The 19893-nt window shown below is 40.2% G+C and overlaps 1 protein-coding gene across 3 annotated transcripts; it reads right to left on the reverse strand.

Annotated features, from left to right (window-relative positions):
- Positions 1 to 303: 303 nt before the first annotated feature.
- keap1a (kelch-like ECH-associated protein 1a) lies at positions 304 to 16766 on the reverse strand. 3 transcript variants are annotated; one of them, XM_046413226.1, is made up of 12 exons: positions 16328 to 16765; positions 10480 to 11365; positions 9465 to 9664; positions 9109 to 9265; positions 8066 to 8158; positions 7620 to 7766; positions 7351 to 7457; positions 5686 to 5815; positions 5178 to 5374; positions 2846 to 3051; positions 1807 to 1983; positions 304 to 1155 (listed from the first exon to the last, which is right to left on the reverse strand). In XM_046413226.1, exons 2-12 carry the CDS (start codon positions 10690 to 10692, stop codon positions 977 to 979), a joined length of 1806 nt encoding a protein of 601 aa, XP_046269182.1. In that variant the 5' UTR covers positions 10693 to 11365; positions 16328 to 16765; the 3' UTR covers positions 304 to 976. The 3 variants fall into 3 exon arrangements, with proteins under 3 accessions (XP_046269182.1, XP_046269183.1, XP_046269184.1); XM_046413227.1 differs by lacking the exon at positions 16328 to 16765 and adding an exon at positions 16015 to 16143; XM_046413228.1 differs by lacking the exon at positions 8066 to 8158 and having other exon boundaries at positions 16328 to 16766.
- Between the last annotated feature and the right edge of the window lie 3127 nt (positions 16767 to 19893).

A 19893-nucleotide genomic window follows, 5' to 3' on the forward strand; every position in this document is an offset into this window, starting at 1 on the left:
GTCCTTGTTTGTCAAGATGCGAAGCGATTTTACAGGCCTTATTAGTTTGCTTTGTTATTTTTGAGCCGTCAGTGTCGTGGGAGTTCCTTTAGGATGCTTTTAAAATGGCTAAAAAAAACCCCAAAAAACAAAAACCCAACAAACACCCCAAACACACACACACACACACACACAGAAAACACATTTTTCTGTTGTTGTGTGTGGCTGTTTGCAGACTTATTCCACCATCTAGTGGTTATGCATGTGCTGTTACATTTTTGGGCTGCACACTTTTGAGGAAGCGTCCTAATAAGTGAGAGAGCATCAGCAAAAACACATTTGTCTTTACTAACATCAGTGCACGAGAAAAATGTGAATTACAAAGATGAACATAAGGTGTGTATGTATTTATCATTCACTCACTTGATTAACTTAATTTTCAGAGACATAACATACAATATAGTGAATGCACAAGAAAATAAAATATGGGTGAAACTATATTGGCACAAAATACAGAAAGTTCTCATCTAGACACAGTCAGAGGTAGAGATACAACACAAAGAGAGGAATTAGAAATTAGGACGTTGAAGGCCTTTCAGACTTTCAAAATTTACAAATAACATTGAACACTGAGATTAAAAACTTGCCATGCAACAATATTGTTCAATTAAATAGTACCATAATTCGTGATTAAATCTGTAGCACCTTGTTCACTGCGAGGTCACTGTAATGCTACCGGCTTCCTGCACCACATGTTCGCCTCGGAGATGTCGCAATACAATTCTTCTTCTTCTTCTTCTTCTTCTTCAGCATCTCCAAACAAACTATTCAGCCCTCCACGTTGTGATACAAACAAGGTCCATTAGCGCTTGGGAACGTGAGGAGTTTTCTTATTGGAATGTCTTGTTTATTTTAATGCACTTAACCCTCTCTTGAAAAGCAGCAACACTTACAAATATATTCAACAACAGGGTCATGAACGGCCCTCGTCCTCATGCTACGCGGCTCCGTCCTCGTCCTCCTCCAGCTCTGGCAGGCTGCCGGGACACGGCTCCATGGTGACAGCGACGCCCATGCCGCTGCGTCCGACAGGCATGTTGGTGACACACGTCCATTCGTTTTTCTCTGGGGAGTAACACTCGACGCTGGACAGGAAGCCTTGCTGGTTGAAACCTCCTGGATGGACACACACACACATGTTGTCAATGAAGCTGCTAAACAGTTGATTGATATTTTTTTAATTTATAAATCGTTTAGTAAAATTTTTTTTTTTTGAGAGCATGTTTTACTTTCGCTCTTAACACTCTGCTTAATTAACACACTGAGCCGCATTAGGAGTAAAACAGTACATCCCAACTAACCGTCAACTAATTAAATCACACTAATTTAATCACTAAACAAGCGTGTATTATTAGCACTGCTCCCACACGCATAAACATCTCTGATTATCAAATAAAAGTTTTTAACTCCTAAAAATAAAACATGAGTGTTAATAAGCGGTAGTGATGGCACAACCCGCCAACAAAAATATGCTGTAAGAGCGACATGTGTTGCTTGAACTCTCACGAGAAGACACAACATCCCTACATGAAACTGTTCGTGTACTAATCAGTGATGACACACAAAACAGGCTTGACTTCAGACGGTCAACGGTGATCAATACGAGCGACATCGAAACATGCAAAACAAGCTGGAGAAGCACATACACAAAAAAATAAAAGAATAAAAAGCAAAGAATAAACAAGAGCAAGAAGAGCAAGAAATATGATACTTTAAAATAATATAAAACTTTCAGTCTGTTTTGTTTTGACTAATGACGTGACCGACCAAGGACAAAGATGCGTCCCTGGTGGACTGTGACGCCATGTGCGCTGCGACAGGACTGCATGGAGGCCCTGGGTTCCCACAGGTTCCTGGCTATGTTGTAGCGCTCCACAGAACACAGCTGGCTCCGCCCATCATACCCTCCTATGGCGTACAGGTACGAGTTCACACACACCAACCCTGCAAACAAGAGACCGAGAGGTAAACACATCACCCGCTCGCTACATCAGCATCTGCTTTTTCACTGTTAAAGACTTACTTTTACCGAAAGCCTTTCTTCTGCTTTCTTTCAGCTTAATTTTCATTAGTGTTACGTTAAAATTGTAATTCTTTCACTACATTCTTCAACCTCCACCCACTGTTTTTATTTGATTTGATTTTTTCTGGTGTTTTGTTGTGATAAGGTTTTATTTCCTTAAGACTGATTTCTGTTTAATTCATTCATTTTATACATTTTTTAAATGCTTATCTATCTGTTGTAACATGTGGTTGTAATATCTGCTATACAAATAAACTTTATTATTATTATTATTATTATTACCATTATCTTGACCGGGCGCTGGTTAGTTTAGCATAACATAGAAATAGCTGGCATGGGATGAAGGTAAGATAATCTGGCTAACTGCACACATATTGCTCACAAATACCTTATACCTCATTTGTTTAATCTGTACAAAATCCAAAGTGTCAAAACAACAACTTGTAGTCCCCTTTATGACCTGACTACTTGGTCGAGTGTAGTGGAGACTCCAGGAAAAATGTAAGCTGTGCTGGTAAAGACAGGTTGGATTTTCTTATCTTCTAACAGTGCAAAGAAATGTGCTGTTCCTCTTTTCCCTGTTTTATGCTAAGCTAAGATAATTAGCTGTAATCTTAGATTAAACATGCAGACACAGGAGTAGTTTCAACCTTCTCATCAAATTCTCTGAAATTAAGTGAATATGTCTATTTCCCAAAATGTACTACCGGTAAACACAAGCATGAAACACAAACACACACAACTAAAATGAATGAACTGACTCAAACATCAAAATGTCCTCACCCAGTCCACTGCGTATAGTATTCATGGGTGCCAGCTGGTGCCAGGTGTTAGTGTCAGGCTGGTATTTCTCAGCAGTGTTCCAGCGGGTCTGCCCATCATATCCACCCACCACATACAGAGCTCCCCCACATGCTGTCACTCCAGCACCCAGACGAGCCACCGACATCGGGCAAACAAAGGACCAGCGATTAGACTCTGGATCCCACCTGCCAAGCAAACAGCAGCTGTCAGTCCATGTAGTAAATGTAGTGATAATCTGGTGTCAGTTCCTAATGACGTTATGTATTAGTCAATTAATATAATCAAATTATTATATCAGTTCAGCAAAACTTTATGTGGTTCAGAGGGCAGTGGCTCCGTGCAGCAACCTTCTCAATCTACACGAGTCAGTCAACTTTAAGTGGATTAGGTTAAACTGCTAACCATATTTGGCAACTATTGACAAGCTTTACTTGAAGTTAAAGAGGTTGTAAGAGCACCGAGCGCAGACCAAGACAATAAAGAGAGTCCACATGGTTCTGTAGTCCAACAGACATCTCAAAATATGTACATTTTTAAGTTTTTACGTCCACGGCATCTACAAAGGAAAAAATGGGTTTAAAGGTCTAACATTAACTTAATCTAATCATAGCAAAGCCCCCTGACTTATCTACCACAGTCTTTAAGGGAATAGTTTGATATTTTTCCCAAATGAGCTCATTAGTTTTCAGGCTCAGAGTTGTTTAATGTTGTTCTCATGTTTATCTATTAAACCTACAGGAGACAGTTAGCTTAGCTTATCTTAGCTTGACGCTGAGGGAAAGTAGCTTTGTTCTGTCTTAAGATGAATTTGCCAAGAAATCTGCCTACCAGCTCCTCTAAAGCTCAATAAATGACACCTGCTTCTTGCTTATTTCACCACACTGTAAAAGTTGTGGTTTTATGAAGCGTTTTGCCTGGCAAAATGCACCATCTTTGGAAATTGTACAATAGGGTTTTTGGACAGATAAACACAACATAATGTTAATAATGTTATAATGTTAATTTGTGAATTTTAGATGTGCTGGCAGGGGGAATTTTATTTAATTTTGGATGAAGCTGATCTGGTTGTTTTTTCTATGGTCTTTATGCTAAGCTAACCACCTCCCAGTCGTGGCTAGTTTAGCATAGCAGCGGTATCAATCTTCTTATCAAACTCTCTCAAACTATTTATCCTAAAAACATTGAACTACTCTTTTAATATCAGAAACTTTGTTAATGCAAATAAAGCAAGGTATAACAACAGCAGCAAAGAGGTGAGTCATGGCAGGTTGGACTCCAAGTTCACAGACTGATTAATGATTAAAAAAGCTGCGGCTCAGTTCTCGGCACTGTGTACTCCAGCTGTAAAACGCTGATAGGAGGGTGGCTGATTTTACATAAGTGTCCTTGAGAAAAGCACTAAATCCTAATCACTTCATGGGTCACTGTGCCGAAACTGACCCCGTGCTCTCGACCCTAAAATTACCACACGCAGCAAGGCAAATTTCTGTGCTGAATAAATAATACATAATCTCAGTTTAGCACACTTAAGACACTGAGGGGAGGTGTAGCTCCCTGTTGAGTCTCTTACATGTTGCTTGGATTCATCTGGGAGGCATCCTCAGGAGCAGAGCCTTTTTTCTGCCAACCATTGTTACTATAAATGCTCTTTTCTCCTTTGCTGTGTTTCACACAGTGTTTTCTTTATAGTAGTTTTATCAGCTTTCATTACATTTAGCAGCTTCTCATGAAAAGACTTCCAAGTGGCACCTGATGAGTTGTGATAATTCTCTTGTGACTAGCATCTTTGAGAAACCTATACACTTCAATATGAAGAGGGGCTGAGGTTACATTTGAAGCACAGTTCTTTTGATATGGAAAAAAATAAAATAAAATCAAAAGAAACTGTCACTTGGCCCGACTTAAGTTTTTCCTTATTAAATTGCTGAAACTAAAATTTGACAGCATTAAAATTCCTCCCTGCTTTGCAGTGGCGGCAACAAGATGTAAAGCATTCCCGACCAGATCGACATTCCTGGGAAGTGTGAAGTCTTGACATGTTTCGAAAGAGTGTGTTGTTGTCTAATTAGGCCAAGAGGAATACCTGCAAACATGCTGACTGCTCTTTAGGTTGAAATGGCAGCTGCTCATTTCATCTATCTCATATCGTTATCCATACTTAGATTGAGGTAAATGCACTTAATTCCAGAATGCATTCGGTGCATTCCTAGCAAATAATATGTCATTAAAATCAAATTGCTCCTTGAGTTCCTGGTTAAATAAACACATCTTCACACACAAAATGAGTGTGAACACCTCAGAAATGACTCACCTCTCCACTGTGCTGTGGTGTGTGGAGCCCTGGGAGCCGCCTACAGCATAGATGCAGCCGTCCACCACACCCACCCCAACCCTGTTCCTGGGGACGTTGAGGGAGACTCGCTGGCTCCACTGGTTGGTCATCGGGTTGTAGCAGCAAAGGGCGCTGGACTCCATGTTGGTTTGAAGCGACAGGTTCCTGCCTCCAACCTGGATTCACAAAAGAAGGATTAGAACTGGGGAATGTGTTGATCTCTTTAAGCTGTCAAAACAAACGCTAGTCCATTTCACTTGACAGGCAGAAGCTGACAGCGGAGAAAAAGAAGGTTGTTACAATGATTACAGTATTAAATACCAAATGTGCACAGAAATGTGCCACTACAACACTAAAGTAGTGTTTGGATTTATTCTGTTTCCATGTCACATCACATCACATACCATCTTCAAGTGTCATTGAGACATTAAAATTCTCTGCAATGTTTGTATTTCACTGATGGTTTGATAAAACATGTGCAACCCACTGTGTAGAGCAGTCCAAACAGTGCACAGGCTCCCAGACCACTACATGGAGAGCCCATGTCAGCCAGCTTTAGCCAGACATTCCTCCTGGGATCATAAGCCTCCATGGAAGCCAGTGAATGCTCCTGATATCTGAGCAGAAACAAGGAAATGGTGAGTGCGCAGTTCACTCTAAATGTTCTCTTGATTTTAGAGGCATTCTTTAAAAAGACTACATGTAAGTACACAGTGGAGAAATGAGCACAAGAAAAGGCCACTGATTTAATATGCTGATGTACACATGACATGTGGTTCACGTGACAATGGAAACTACTCTCTCCCATGTTAGTCACTGTTTGCATCCGAGCTTTCCTGCCTGGCTTATGCCAAATTACTTAAATAGACAGTATGTCATTTTTTCCACTAGGGGTCTCCCAATCATCCATCCATCCATTCGCTCTATTGCTTATCTGTCGGGGGGGGTTATCCAAGGTGACTATGGGCAAGAGGCAGGGTACATCCTGGACTGGTAGCCAGTAAATCGCAGGTCTGACACCCAAAGACAGACAAGCACACATTCACAGGGGCAACGCAGAGTAGCCTAACGTGGGAGGAAGCTGGAGTACCCTGAGAAAACAGTGCACAACCACAGACGCCACTGCTGCCCTGTTTCTCAATCAAAACATAACAAAAGAGGCAAGCAGTGTGGGATCATGTGAGTTGTTATCTTCATTGTTAAACAACCACAAATGTACATGACAATGTATTCAATTTACTCAATGTACTTGAATTTCTCTCGGGATCAATAAAGTATCTATCTATCTATCTATCTATCTATCTATCTATCTATCTATCTATCTATCTATCTATCTATCTATCTATCTATCTATCTATTCACGCAACACAGGTAAAAATGTTCACAGACAAGTTTTTTTTTCCTAACTCTCTGACTCTCTTCCCAAAGTTACAGCAACAGATGACCAAATGGAGCGCACTGTTGACTTGAGAAAAATTACAGATTTCTCTATTGGTACTCTAGATACTCTATTGGAAACATCTGGGTGAGTGGACAACTCAAAAAAGTACATAACAAAGGTCTTTGAATGTAGAAATGTTACATTATTGATTGATTATATCTTTAAATTGAGGATGTTATTTTAAGAATCGCACCAAATAACTGAACAAATGGCTCAAGCAGCATAAAAATAATGCTCTCTAGTCAAAAAACTTCCCTCAAAGCAATGTACAATGTAAAAAAAAGCATCTTAATGGTTTTAAGTTTGACACTTCAGTTAAAACCCCCACGTCTCCTTTTTGACAGTGGGAAACAGGCCAGCATGGCTTACAGTACAGGATGGTGCATTCATGAACCCAGAAAGAAGGGCACCTTTGTGAGGAGGACGAGGAGTGGATGACCTCCTAACAGCCACTGGGTGGCAGACTGAAACACTTTCTGGATAAACGAGGTGCTTTGCTTACAAGTTTTGTATCATAAATGGATATGTATGCCACAAATGCGGTTCATTCATTACATGAAGTGGAAAGGAAGTCACAAGCACAATGTCTTGTTTCATCATCACTTTCTGGTCACTTATATCAGAAATAGCTCCTACAGTGTTTGCTACAATTAGGGAGCCAATGGTCATCTGTTGCAAAAGAAGAAGAGGACATCTTTTTGAGATAATTACCCTCCAGCCACATAGATGAGTTGGGTTCCACGGTTAGGTGCAGGGGGCAGCTTCCTCAATGTCATATCCTGGAAGATTTTAGACAGGAAGTCCTTACAGGAATTGGCCTGGAGTTAAAAGACAGGACAGTATAAATACAAGTATTTACACAAGTATAAATCTATAAAGAGAAGGTGACTGAGTTAGCAGTGAAAGAAATGAAATAAATATCAGAGAGACAACATTAGGTCATCTTTGTGAGCTCAAATCTCAGCTGTCCAGTAGTTTACCTTGCTGAGGATGGGGCAGGACAGGAGCTGGTTCTTTAGGAACTTAGGAGGCAGAGCGTAGATGTGAACCGCATTCAGGAGGGCATGTAGGTACTGGGATCTACCCTCCATGTCCCAGCGGACCCAGTCAGTGCAGGCCTTATACACCTGACGTGGATTTATTTAGACATATCAATATGTGGTTTGTGATGCAGATCTAGACATCTTTTGGCACAAGCTGATGATGTCATAGTACACCAACATTCAAAAAACTGCACAATATATAGCACTATTCTTATGCTTTGACCCAAACCATGGTTTCATTTTACAATTTGACAACAAAGAGGCAAATTAACAAAACACATAATAATATTAATAGAAAACAGGGTTTCAGAAGAAGCTGAACACACACTTTTTTGGTGCGACATGCCAGTTAAATATTCATTAGTTCAATTAATGTCACACACCTCAGACTCACAAAGCACCTTGAGACTGTCCTGACTAATGAGCTCCAGCAGCTGGCAGTGAGAGAGGCTGAAGAACTCATCTTCTTTAGTCACCTATGAAAAAGGGGACGGACAGATAAAGGCATGCTGACTGTGCAGAATTTAGTCCTTTTTTCAGATTTTAGTTTCTCATCTGGCTCTCTTTTCAAGTTATAATAATATCCAGTGAAGCATGAGTTAGTGGGTGTTAGTGTTAGAGTCAAGCATTGCAGATAAGACATCCACACACTTACAAAGGTAGTTTCCATCATTCCGGACAATGTACTGGCAGAAAGGAAAGGAAACCAAAGTGCCAAGTTTGGCTTTAAGACAGATCAGTGGCCACTGCATTCAGGGAACCTTTAAACACTGCAGCCGAACTGTTCCAACAGTTATCCCATCAAATGCACACTGTGACTAATTCTGTATGAACGATATAAAGCAGAGAGCTAACCAATGAAATGTGATTCTGAGGCATGACTAAGTAGAAATGCATACAAAATGCATATAAGCTGTATTGGTGTGTTGTTGGGTGACTTACTGCCTGCCATGTGCAGTCTGCGTACAGTCAATAAACATTTATAAGATGCAAAGACAGAACGAAAAGTTCTACAGCTGTGCTCGCTTCAGGCAGAGATGGCCTCCCAGTCTGACACCATTGCTAAGGTGAGCGCGCTGGGAGCAACAGTGGAGGAGCTGAGGATGAAGGACAGCGGGAAGCTAAATAAAAGCTCAGGAGAACTCAGTTGAGGATGTAAGAGCAGAGCTGGACCAAACGAGTTACCACGGTACGAAGATCACGCAGAGTAGGAGGAGAAAAAAAGCTGGTAGATTACAATGGGAAACAATCTGAACAAAAATGATCACAATTATCACTCTGGTGGAGGATAAGAGGGACTCTGGGAAATGATCTATGGTAACTTTACACTAATTAACATTTCATTTTTAAGGGATCAAGGCTCGGTAAAAACACTGAACGTGACATATTTGCTTAAACTTGTGTGTTTTCCATATTTGCACCTCACCTCATTGAAGTGTGTATTGATAAACTCTCGGCTGCGCTGGTGCAGCTCTGTGCAGCCGATGTCCTCCGCGAAACGGGCGATGCCGATGACGTTAGAAGGCACCAGCTGCTTGATGAGGAAATCGCAGCACGCTTTGGCCACATCCTCCATCTGAAACCTTGCAGAAAGCAACAGAAAAAGCACACACACAAAAAAAAGATTCATTCTTGTATATTCTCCTCTTAAACGTATCATTCAAATATTATTTTAAGGATTTTACTACTGTGAGAATGTCTTCAAATTTCAGCTGTGCTCAGTGACTCTGGATTATTTTTCCTGCACTACATGCTGTTGTTGTTTAAATGCTGTTTGTTCACCTCATAGCAGCCAAGAGAAGGTGCAGCACAAATTTCTCTCCCACTGTGATGTGGGAGGTGTAGGCAAAGTCTATCAGTCTTCCCACCACCTGGGGGCAGACATCGCGCAGTGTGACCTCTGGGGCGTAACACTCTCTGAAGCTGCTGGTGAACATGGCTCTGAAGTAGGGGCTGCAGGAGGCCAGGACCACCTTGTGCACCTGGATTAAAAATGTATTTGATGAAACACAAGCACTGCAGTTGCCATACTTGGCCCACTTCTATGAAGCCACACAAGCGACAAAATGCAGTAAAAGAACATTAAGCGAGTCAGAAATACATCTGAATACATAAAGTATGTAAGTATGAAAGTAAAATAATGAAAATAATAGTGAAATAATTATATTGCAGTATAAAATAAAGGTTTAATCATCTCCAATCAGATGGTAAAAAAAACAAAAAGCTGTTCAGTTCTTCCCTTCACCATTCCATTGTTAACATATTCAAACTTAATTTATTTCACTCTTCTAATTATCATTCATTAGTTCACTTTATTTATCATTTCTTTCATCAGTTATCTACTCTGACAATGCCTGGCCAAGATCTCTGTTAGAGAAGAACATAAATGACTAAGTAAAGCTTGATTTAATTATAATTAAATTAAAGTAAGTAAGAGTAATTTAATTAAACATCATTAAACTGACTGAGAGCTACCAAGATGGTGTGCAGATCCTGTCTTCATGCGTTGTTTCCCATTTTCCCCTACACATTTCCAGTTTTCCCAACGCCTACGTGAGATGAGACGGCCTGTGTTTAGACCAGTGATTGGTCGAGGGTTTGTGTGTGTGTCTGTGTAACAAAGCTTGATGAGGCAATGGAAAAATAACTGGAAGCATAACACACTGAGCACCAGCTTTAGTGAGCTGCTTTCATCACCAAACACCAGCCATTACATAGAGTCTATCATTTATATGCTGTGCTGGATAGTGCACACATTATGTTATGTTGAAATCGTCTAATCTCGAAGGCGTTTCACCTTAAAGTCGACCGACTTGTCCTTGTATGTAACATGCAGCACCAGGTCACACAACATCTCCTGCTGTCTGAATTCCTCCATGACCTTGAAGGATCTGGAAGCGTGGGTCTCCACCGTGTAGTCGAGATACCCCGACCCATGCATGGAGGGGACCGCGATAGCCGTGAAATCAGAGTCACATGTGGGACGTTTCTTCCTCATAGGGCATTGCATTCTGGGAGAATTCCAGATTTTTTATTTATTTAATAATTACCCGTTCAGTCTTACAGTCTGTTAAAGTTTTTGGTTCTTATCCCATTGGGGTTAGACTTTAAACAAAAGAAATTCCTTTGGTCTTTAGTTCATCAACATAAAGGCTCCAGTGAGCAGATATCCTTAGTCCCCCCATTTTCATATTTAACACAAAAATTCATTCAGTATGTTGACATGTCCCAAGAAATTAGTGAACAACGTGGACAGTGTAATCCATCTATCCATTGGTGATCCCAGCCACAGTCAGCAGGCAGAGCAAGCAGTCCAGCGGTCCAGAGAAAAAGCCAGATGCTAAGTGAAATATGTTCAGCTCAGATGTTACTCTGCTCAAATATGGCGGGTAAGCAAAATTGAAGACTGGTCCCTCACCAACAAGTCCAGGCTCCAACATGACTGACAGCCTCTGAATCAGGATCAGAAAGTTCCCAAACTGAGTCAAGTCATGATCATTAACTTGCTGTTGGTCCACATTTCACAGGATTCAGGGTTTTGAAAGAAATCCATTCTAAAACTTCTGAGTGTCCTCCTCAATCTAGTGCTCCACAGGGGGAAGAGGAAGTGGCTGGCAAATGAGTGTAAGATAAAACGTATCCTGGCATGGATCTCTCTTACCCCGTCTGTTGTGCAGCTTGTCCTGCAAAAAAAAAAGAAAGAAAAAAAGAAAGCAGACAAAACTAATTAAGTTAATAGGAAATATGACAGACTTTAAGTGGACGGTAAGAACGCTAATGGAATAATGCGAATATGTTGTTTTTCCCCTTGTGTCTGTCCGTGTGGGTATGTGAGTGTCACACACTTGGGGTTTCACTTCCTTGCAGCAGAAATAGAAAAGCCATATTCAGTTCAGCTGCTTTATGTTACAGCTCTCACCCGAGGAAATGGCCTCTGTGTTTTGAGTTCGGATTATTCAACAGAAAGATTTCCTTTAACAACTTGTAGAGTAAAACGTTCAAGTATTCGGCCTTTAAATGGGTAACGTGGGAAGTAAAGAAGAGCTTAAATAAATTCATTTTAGTTATTTTAGGGGCCCTGATACAGAAATAGAACCCATGTTCCCGCGCTTGATTAGACAAGGACTATTGAAGCCGCCTGTTCCTTCAAGTGTTGGGATGCTGTCTATCATTCTGCTCTCAGGTTTTAGCGAGGGCGATGTACACAGCACTCATTACTGCATTTTGTATGCAAAAAACTGGCTGGTCTTCGCTGTCTGTGAGACACGACAGTGAAGACCAGCCAGTTTTTGTTTGTTGTTGTTTAGTTGTCACCTTTTGTATTTGTTTATCCATAAACTTTCATTTCATTAAAGTTTCATCATTTATTGGAGTTGCCATTGTATTTAAGAGCCATGCTGGATTGGGCTTCTGGTCCACATCTGACTCAGTCTAGTGACCTCCAGTTAGCAGTGAGCTCAGAAGATCTGCTTTTAGTTTCTGCTGCTGATTTTAAATGCAGGAATGTAACTCATTCAGTTTCTATTTGTACCTGTTTAATTTTACTGTTTTGTATCTTGTATATATTTATATGCTTGTCTTGAGTAATTGTTTTATTCTGTATTTTCACTACTTTGCATCTTTTTATGGCTGTTTAAACATGCAGAAATGTTCAGTCAATACAAATAATTTAACCAATTTGTTGATTCAAAAAACTTTCACCTGGAGCCATAATAATAATAACAATCCATCAGTTAATTACGTCAGGCTGAAGTCACACATCAGATGGTTTAATAGTCTGCTTTTTTCGCTCTTACATTATAATTAACTGAATAATTTGAGGGGTTTTGGATTATTAGATGGACAAACTAAGATTTGATTATCTCAGCTTGGAACACGTGATGATCAAATGTAATTGCGTTTAAGATCAACTGCTTGTTCAATTAATCGAGAAAATCGGCAGAATAACAATGACAATGAAAATAGTCTGTGGTTACAACCTAAGGTCACAAGACCTCACAGAACTGGTTTGGCCGTTCAACAACAGGCTTTACAATCAGTCAGTCAGGACTAGTTCAGTTTCCTTCCTGCAAACACTCAAAGTGTGTGAGTCACACAGAAGAGACAGCAGCCGCTTGATAAACACAGACTGAAAACTCATTCATGCTATTTACAGCAACACAAGATGGATGTATGAATGTTTTCACATTCACACCCACCTGTCTTTCTTTTTATGTTCTGGGCAAGTAGGAAAACCACTTCCTGAAACCTGTTTGACTATGTCTTAACTAAGTAGATGTCTGGAAAACAAAACTTAATAAAAATTATCTGCCCCTGGATAGAATATAAAAGGTGCATCTGACTCTAATGAAGAATTAATTGAGAGTCTCATCAGAATCTTGTCAATTAAAATTAGTTGATAAAATGTCAACTTATGACGACAACTCGACTGACACTGGATTGCGGAGATCTGTCCAAATACATTTTAACTAAAGAAAAAACTAGGAACCACTACGTCAGCTGATATTTGTTTTTCGTATCATGAACATACTATAAATCTGGCATCTCTGTACTGCAATTTTATTTGGTGAATCTCCGGGGCAATACACCTCAAATGATCAACACACATCCATAAATGTGGAGGTCAAAAAGGTCACATTAAAACGATGCAGTTGCTGGCATCATTTGTAAGCAAAAAACAAACAATACAATTAAATACACCTATTTCTTATTATGCGTATGCTCAATTACTAAATTTGGGATATTTACATTTAATTTACAATTGCAGTCCTTGAGAATTACCTACAAACTCCTCAAATATAAGGCTTCATAAGGTTTCTGTCTTTACACACCACCAGAGCAACTGCACATCCAGCAAACACATGAAATATCTGCATTCCAGAGGGTCTCACGCTGCTACTGCGCGAAACACAACAAATCAGCAAGAACCGACTTCCGCTGTGCTGCCTGTTGAATACTGTGCATTCATCTGCGCAGAAACCTTTAAAATCAATCGCAGTAGATCCAGTGACGAAACTACTCGACCCCTCAAGGACCACAGGCTTCAATATTTGTTTTTCAGTACCTACAGCATCGATCAGATATTGTTCACCCAAATATTTGGTGTGTTGTACCAAGTAAAGCACAAAAAGTTTTATGGTTGTTTTGGTCTGAGGGAGTCCAGCTTTGCAGAGAGTTGCACAATCAGATCTGTTCAGCCTCGAGCCTTTTCTGTTGGTCATATGACCAAAAGTGTGAGATAGAAGGGGAGGGAGAGTGATACAGAGAAAAGAGAGGTTTTGAGGGCAAAATACAGTGATTAAGGAAAAGAAAAACAAAGCAACAGACGAGTAAAAGACCTGAAATTTAGCTGAAGGCATATTTATGAAAGAGAAAACAGTTCCGGGGGGTACTGAGGGAAGGGAAGCAGGAGTTATTCATACAGTAAAGCCACTCAGTTTTCCATAAAGGGCCATTGTGCTTGGATATATCAGCCTATCCTACTCTCCTGATCAGGCTTTAAGGGGGGTTAACAGTGAAATCCTGTGTATGCACAGTACTCAGAGCTTGGCTGCTATATAAAACATTGCTGAATCCTGCAGGAACACTGAGATGACAACGTGACACTCGTTCCGGCCAGTTTATTGATTTCAACTACAGGTTTCGAAATGTTTGACTCGGGTCCTGACCGATAACGCAGCAGGTGGTTGCAGTGTTTGCTTTTGTCAGATTTATTTCTCGAATGGCTGTTTGGAAGTCAGAAGAAAACCCTGCAGATTAGTGGGGTTTCACTGATGAAAATGTGTTCTGACTCAAGAGGCTTTGATTTAGTGATTTCAAACAGGAGACTCATGGTATCAATCAGATTAAAACGGGACACTAAAATATCATTGTAACTTTGATTTTTTTTTTCATAAGCTTTTCATAAGCATGCCCAGCTTTGTGCAGAAACTGAAAGAAGAAACAGCTGGCAGAGAGAGGCAGAGTTAACCATTTACAGACTGTTTCTGTTGGCAGATGGGCTGCGAACGCGTCAGCCTGCGGCGTCAGCTTTGACCTAAATGTACAACTTGCTACAGGACTTTGTAGAAGGGGGTCGAGACATCCTCGCTTAACCTTAGAAAATATGCTGTCTAACCATAACTGCTGAGCTGTAATGGCCGCACGTCTTTCGCAGTGTTTTGTAACAGCAGTGACATAAGCTCTTCTGCCCTGTCATCTTTCAGCTGCCCTGACAGCTGATTGAAGTCAAAGATTACTGATGGCAAAGCTTTTATTCCAATCAATAAGAGAAGAGAAGTATCTCTGAACAACATTGTTTGGGAGGTGAAAGAGTTAAAAAGAATCCACTGGAGACAATCGGCGGTTAGAAAGTTCAGCCAAGTGCTGCAAACTAACTACTGTGACCTAAAATAACAGTTGAGAGGGAAACCTTACAGTGGCACAATGTTGACTCATATCAGAAATACTGAATATGTAAAATGCAGATTTATCAGTAAAAAAGGACATTCTCTTGTTATGTGTGGTATAATGATAGCCAACATCAACATCTGGGAAAAGGCTGAGCAACTTGTGTATTGACGTGTATTGACATGCAAAGTCTCGCTCCACTGGGGCTTCGCAGTGTGTTGCAGTTCATTTTCCCATAAAAAAAGTTAAAGTAAGTAAAGTACAAGTTAAAAGTATTTTGTCACCTTCATTGATGAGTGATATTTTCCTGCAGGGATTTCAGTGACTGGTTTTATTTTATCTACAGCTGAAACCGCTATTTGCTTAATCATTTAGTTGACTGACAGAATATTAATTTGCAGCGAGGCTATTTTTGAAAATTAATAGTTTTCAATTTTCAAGCAAAAATGCCCAAACTTTAATGGTTCTCAAACGTGAGAATTCAGTGCTTTTTGGTTGTCTTAAAATGAAAGTAAGCTAAATGTCACTTAAAAATGTCACCTTGGGCTCTATGAAATTGTTGACAAGCGCGCTTTGAAGGCTAAACAACTGACTGACGATTGACTGATGAAGAGAACAATCTGGAGATTAATCAGCATTGAAATGCATTGAAATGCAACTGTTGGAGAATAACTCTTCCTCAACCAGTCAGTTAATGGCTTAAACTGTCTAAAAATGACAGAAAAATCCTCAAATGTCTAACTTACACTGATATAACGAAAGGAAAATCAGAAAATTCTCACAGTAAAAAAACTCTGGAAGGGAAAGTTTTGACACTTCGCGAATGATTTTATCTAATTGATCTAATCTGATTTCAATTGTGGTGCATTATTATTATTTTTTAATTTTTTTTCAGGAGGATTCTTCATAAACTTAACAAATGACAAGACGACATTTGACTCACGTAAAGGACGGCGAGCAAAAAGTTTCAATTCCCTTTAAAGAGTCTGCGCACTACTGAGGAAATAAGCTGAACGGTCGACAACAACATGAAAACTACCGGATATGCTCATCCTGTGCAGAAATACTGCTATTACCGCGCTGTGGTAGGAAGTACCACGACAAAATGTTACAAGTGCTGCCGTTAAGACCGCATTTAAACACACGAAAACCGCGTTTTGACATCGCACTGATTCCTTGAAAAGGGCGCGTCCACTCCGCGTGTAAAAGCGTCGGACACTTTAGACACTGTGACAGCTGACAGCAGATTCACTCACCTAAAGCAGCAACGCTTTCAACGGCAGCTTTTACAACTCCACGATCACACGGGAACACACGACCGCGGAACACTTCGCTGACTTTACGCACAACCAACCAACCAACCAACCGACCAAACCCGGTCGTTGGCTCAAGCTCTTTCCGTCCAGCGAGGAAGCCGAGAGACGCGTCTCAGGCTCAGTCAGACTAAAAAACGCGGAGCTGTGAGTGCTGCTGCTCCTCTGCGACGTCCAAACGCTGTGGTTATGTTGGTGGTGTTGGGGAGGAGGAATCTCTGCATCAACATGACTCTGCAACTCTGGAGTAGACAACACTGTGCGGGCAGTACGCATGTACGGAGATCTGCAAGGCAGCAAGTCAGGAGCAGCATTCCTCAAAATGAAACCGAGCCTCGACCAGGTGGGCAGGCCAGTGTAAGGGATTATGCAGCTGTTGCACTGCAGAAACAATAAAATGGTATCAGGAAAAGTTGGGCATTCCCCCGCCCACACACTAAAACACACACTCAGCAGAACACACTTTAGAGGAAATCCGCAGCGTTAAGGACGGAGTTTGAGTGATTCATGGATGGAAATAAAACAGGCTCTGGACCTGCCCATTTCATGTGATGAATCATCTTGGCCGAGCGTGATGTTTCTTCTTTCAGCAGGCGGTAAATCCTTCGAAAACATGCTGAACATTTATATAACAGCTGATAAGATGGCACCTCTTTTGAATGTTAGGAGAGGTAAAGTTCACATCATACTTCACACAGTATTCCCTTGAGTTCGACCATTCCGACTTCTGTCCAACTTTTGCATGTGGTGGAGAACAATCTGCACGAATACCTCATGAAGACCTGTTTCCTAATGAACACAGCTGGACAGACTCTGGCAGCTGCTTATGCAGCCACTCTGCAACTGCCAACAGTTTGTTTCGCCACAAAAATAGGAGAAAGAAATACATATATACAAAAGTAAGGAGAACATCTGCTCACACTTCCGATGTTAATTATCATCAATGTTTCCCTTATAACAGGCTGTATGTAATAATACAAATAATTGTGTGTGCTTTTGTGGTCTAAAGTTTGCTCACTGCACTGCACCACCTCCTCCAGGTGTTACCAGACAAGCTGGGGGTAAAACTATAGCTCTCCCCAGGGTCTCCGCTTCCTCCTCAGAAATCCCCTCAAAGGGAGGTGGCTGAGGGCAACACGCGAGAGGGCATCTATCAAGAGCTCCTCTCAAGTGTTTTTTTGGTGTCTACCTAAAGCTGGCGACGGTCGTGATGTTTGGAGCAGAATTATCTGGAGGAGTAATTCAGGTCTTCGTCGGTGGATGGAGTTTGCTGTGCTGTGCTGCTGGCAGCTCGACTGTGAAAGTTCATTCTTGAACTTTTAAATGGGGTGAAAAAGAGCAAAACCCTCAAACTCAAACTCCACCTGGAGATGAAGACCGTGAGATGAAGCTTAAAAACTTTGAACAAGCCGACACTGTAGGTGGACAAGGAGTTATTATTATTATTGTTTTGTTATTTCTGCGTATCTTCAGAATTTTTCAGATACGGATTATTATGTCCTTATATTAAATAAGCTATTAAAAAAACAAATGTATTATCTGGAAAAAAATACACTAGCACAAACACAGAGGTGTTTTTCTTAGCTCATGGAAAGTTGATGTTTTAGAGACACATGACAGTGATCTTAATTTTTGACTTCTTTGTGTTCTCTGTTACAAAGTCTAAATTAGTCCAGATGATCCTGTAGCGGCTGACTGGTCAGATTAAGTGAAAGAATTTGTTTGGCAAGTCAAGCATGTTTGTTATCAAGCAGACTTAAAGAAGACAAACACTCTTTCTCTGAACAAACTGAGAATGAATGACTTGTAATGTCAACCAATGAGCTCTGTGTCTTTAATGAAACACAATCACAAGCTTTTCCAGATCTTTGAAACCCACTAGCATTTACAGTTTCGATACGGTTTTCACACTTAATTCAAACCCAGGTGTTATGAAATGACAGCAGCTGTCTGCCAGTTAAACATGGGCGTGTGTTTTTTCACCATAAGTCTACATGTTCTTTTGATAACATTATTAACCACACTTCTAACACCACACCCACTGACGTCAAGAAACTAAAATCATTTGCAGATATGAGTCCAGGATTGATGAGTCGAATCATATTATATAAAGGGTCTGGTTCAATAGAATTTTCTGTATAGTCGAATAGATGCTAATTGTTTTTGTTTTTGACACAAGAGATGCTGGTTATCATAGTGGGGAAGAAGACTGACGAAAAACTAAGAAATAAGTTGCAATTTCAGGGTTTCATTTTGATGTAATTTAACATTTGTAGCTTTGGTTTGCTCAGATTTGTGTCCTAACTTCCTCGTCCTTCATGCATTCGATTTATACTCAGCACAGCACAGGCTTTTCACAGATTTTGATTTTGCAGTGTTTCTGTGGGAAGTTTTGTCCGTTCATCCGTTACATACACCAGCAATAACCAACTCTGCTGCAACGGAGCTATAACTGTCTCTTCTTAACTCACATTATGGACGATACACGCTCATTCACAGTAACTGGCTCTTCTGGCTTGTAAACATTTTACTGAAAGTGATTCACAGCTGATGATTCATGTTATGATACAGACTGAGAAAATGAAGGCGTAGTGTGTCTGTGCATGCACATGTGTTTCCATAAATGTTTTATATTTACTTTCTGTGCCTCGCAGACTGTAATATCTGACAAACTGTTTTAAGTCTCAGTCTTAAGCAGTTGTACACTGTAAAAATACTAATTTATGTCACTTAAACGAGTGCTTCCATTGAATTATCATTGAGCTCCTGCAAAACTGCAAAACCAGAGACATCATCTTTTATTTCTTCCATGCATTCTTCTTCCCTGTTAAAAGCTGTTGCCCTCATTACCTACAATGCATCTCAACCACTAACAGGTTGGTTGGAGATTTGGGTGTGTTACACAAGTAGCATCTAATGTAGCCTCAAGCAGAGTTGAGGAGTGGCAACAGACGTCTGGAAAGAGCATTTCTTTCCAAAGTCCCATCCAAATATTTTTTGTGTGGCGTAATTGCTAAACAGACGTTGAATAAAATCCAAAGTTTGCTTCTTAAAGTAAAGACATTCATAAGTAGATATCAACAGCAAAATGTGTTTAAATGATCAAAAGTAAAATATGCTTTTGTACCACAGCAACAGGACCCCAGCTGAACATTTTCCGCACAAACTGGAACAGTTTTGGTTAATTCACTTTTATTGTTTATTTGGTCAGGACTATTTAATGTTAGAGAGAAACATTTTCAAGAATGCATTGGTACTATGCCATTTTAATGGTCTATTATTTTATATTATTTTCTAGTACTTCTTGCCATTAACAATATGATTGTCAATGTCTTATATTTTTTGAACTGATCATGTGTTACATTCTTTCAAAGAGTCAAATCTGCTGCCTGTCCCAGCCTGTAAAGAACTCTGATAATTCATAAAGTTGCCATTCTATATTTACTCTTTTGCTAAATTTACAAAAATGTCTAATAGTTTACGAAATTACATCCCTCAATGTTTTTTAA

This window comes from Scatophagus argus, chromosome 15 (genome assembly GCF_020382885.2).
Source record: "Scatophagus argus isolate fScaArg1 chromosome 15, fScaArg1.pri, whole genome shotgun sequence".
NCBI lineage: Eukaryota > Metazoa > Chordata > Actinopteri > Scatophagidae > Scatophagus > Scatophagus argus.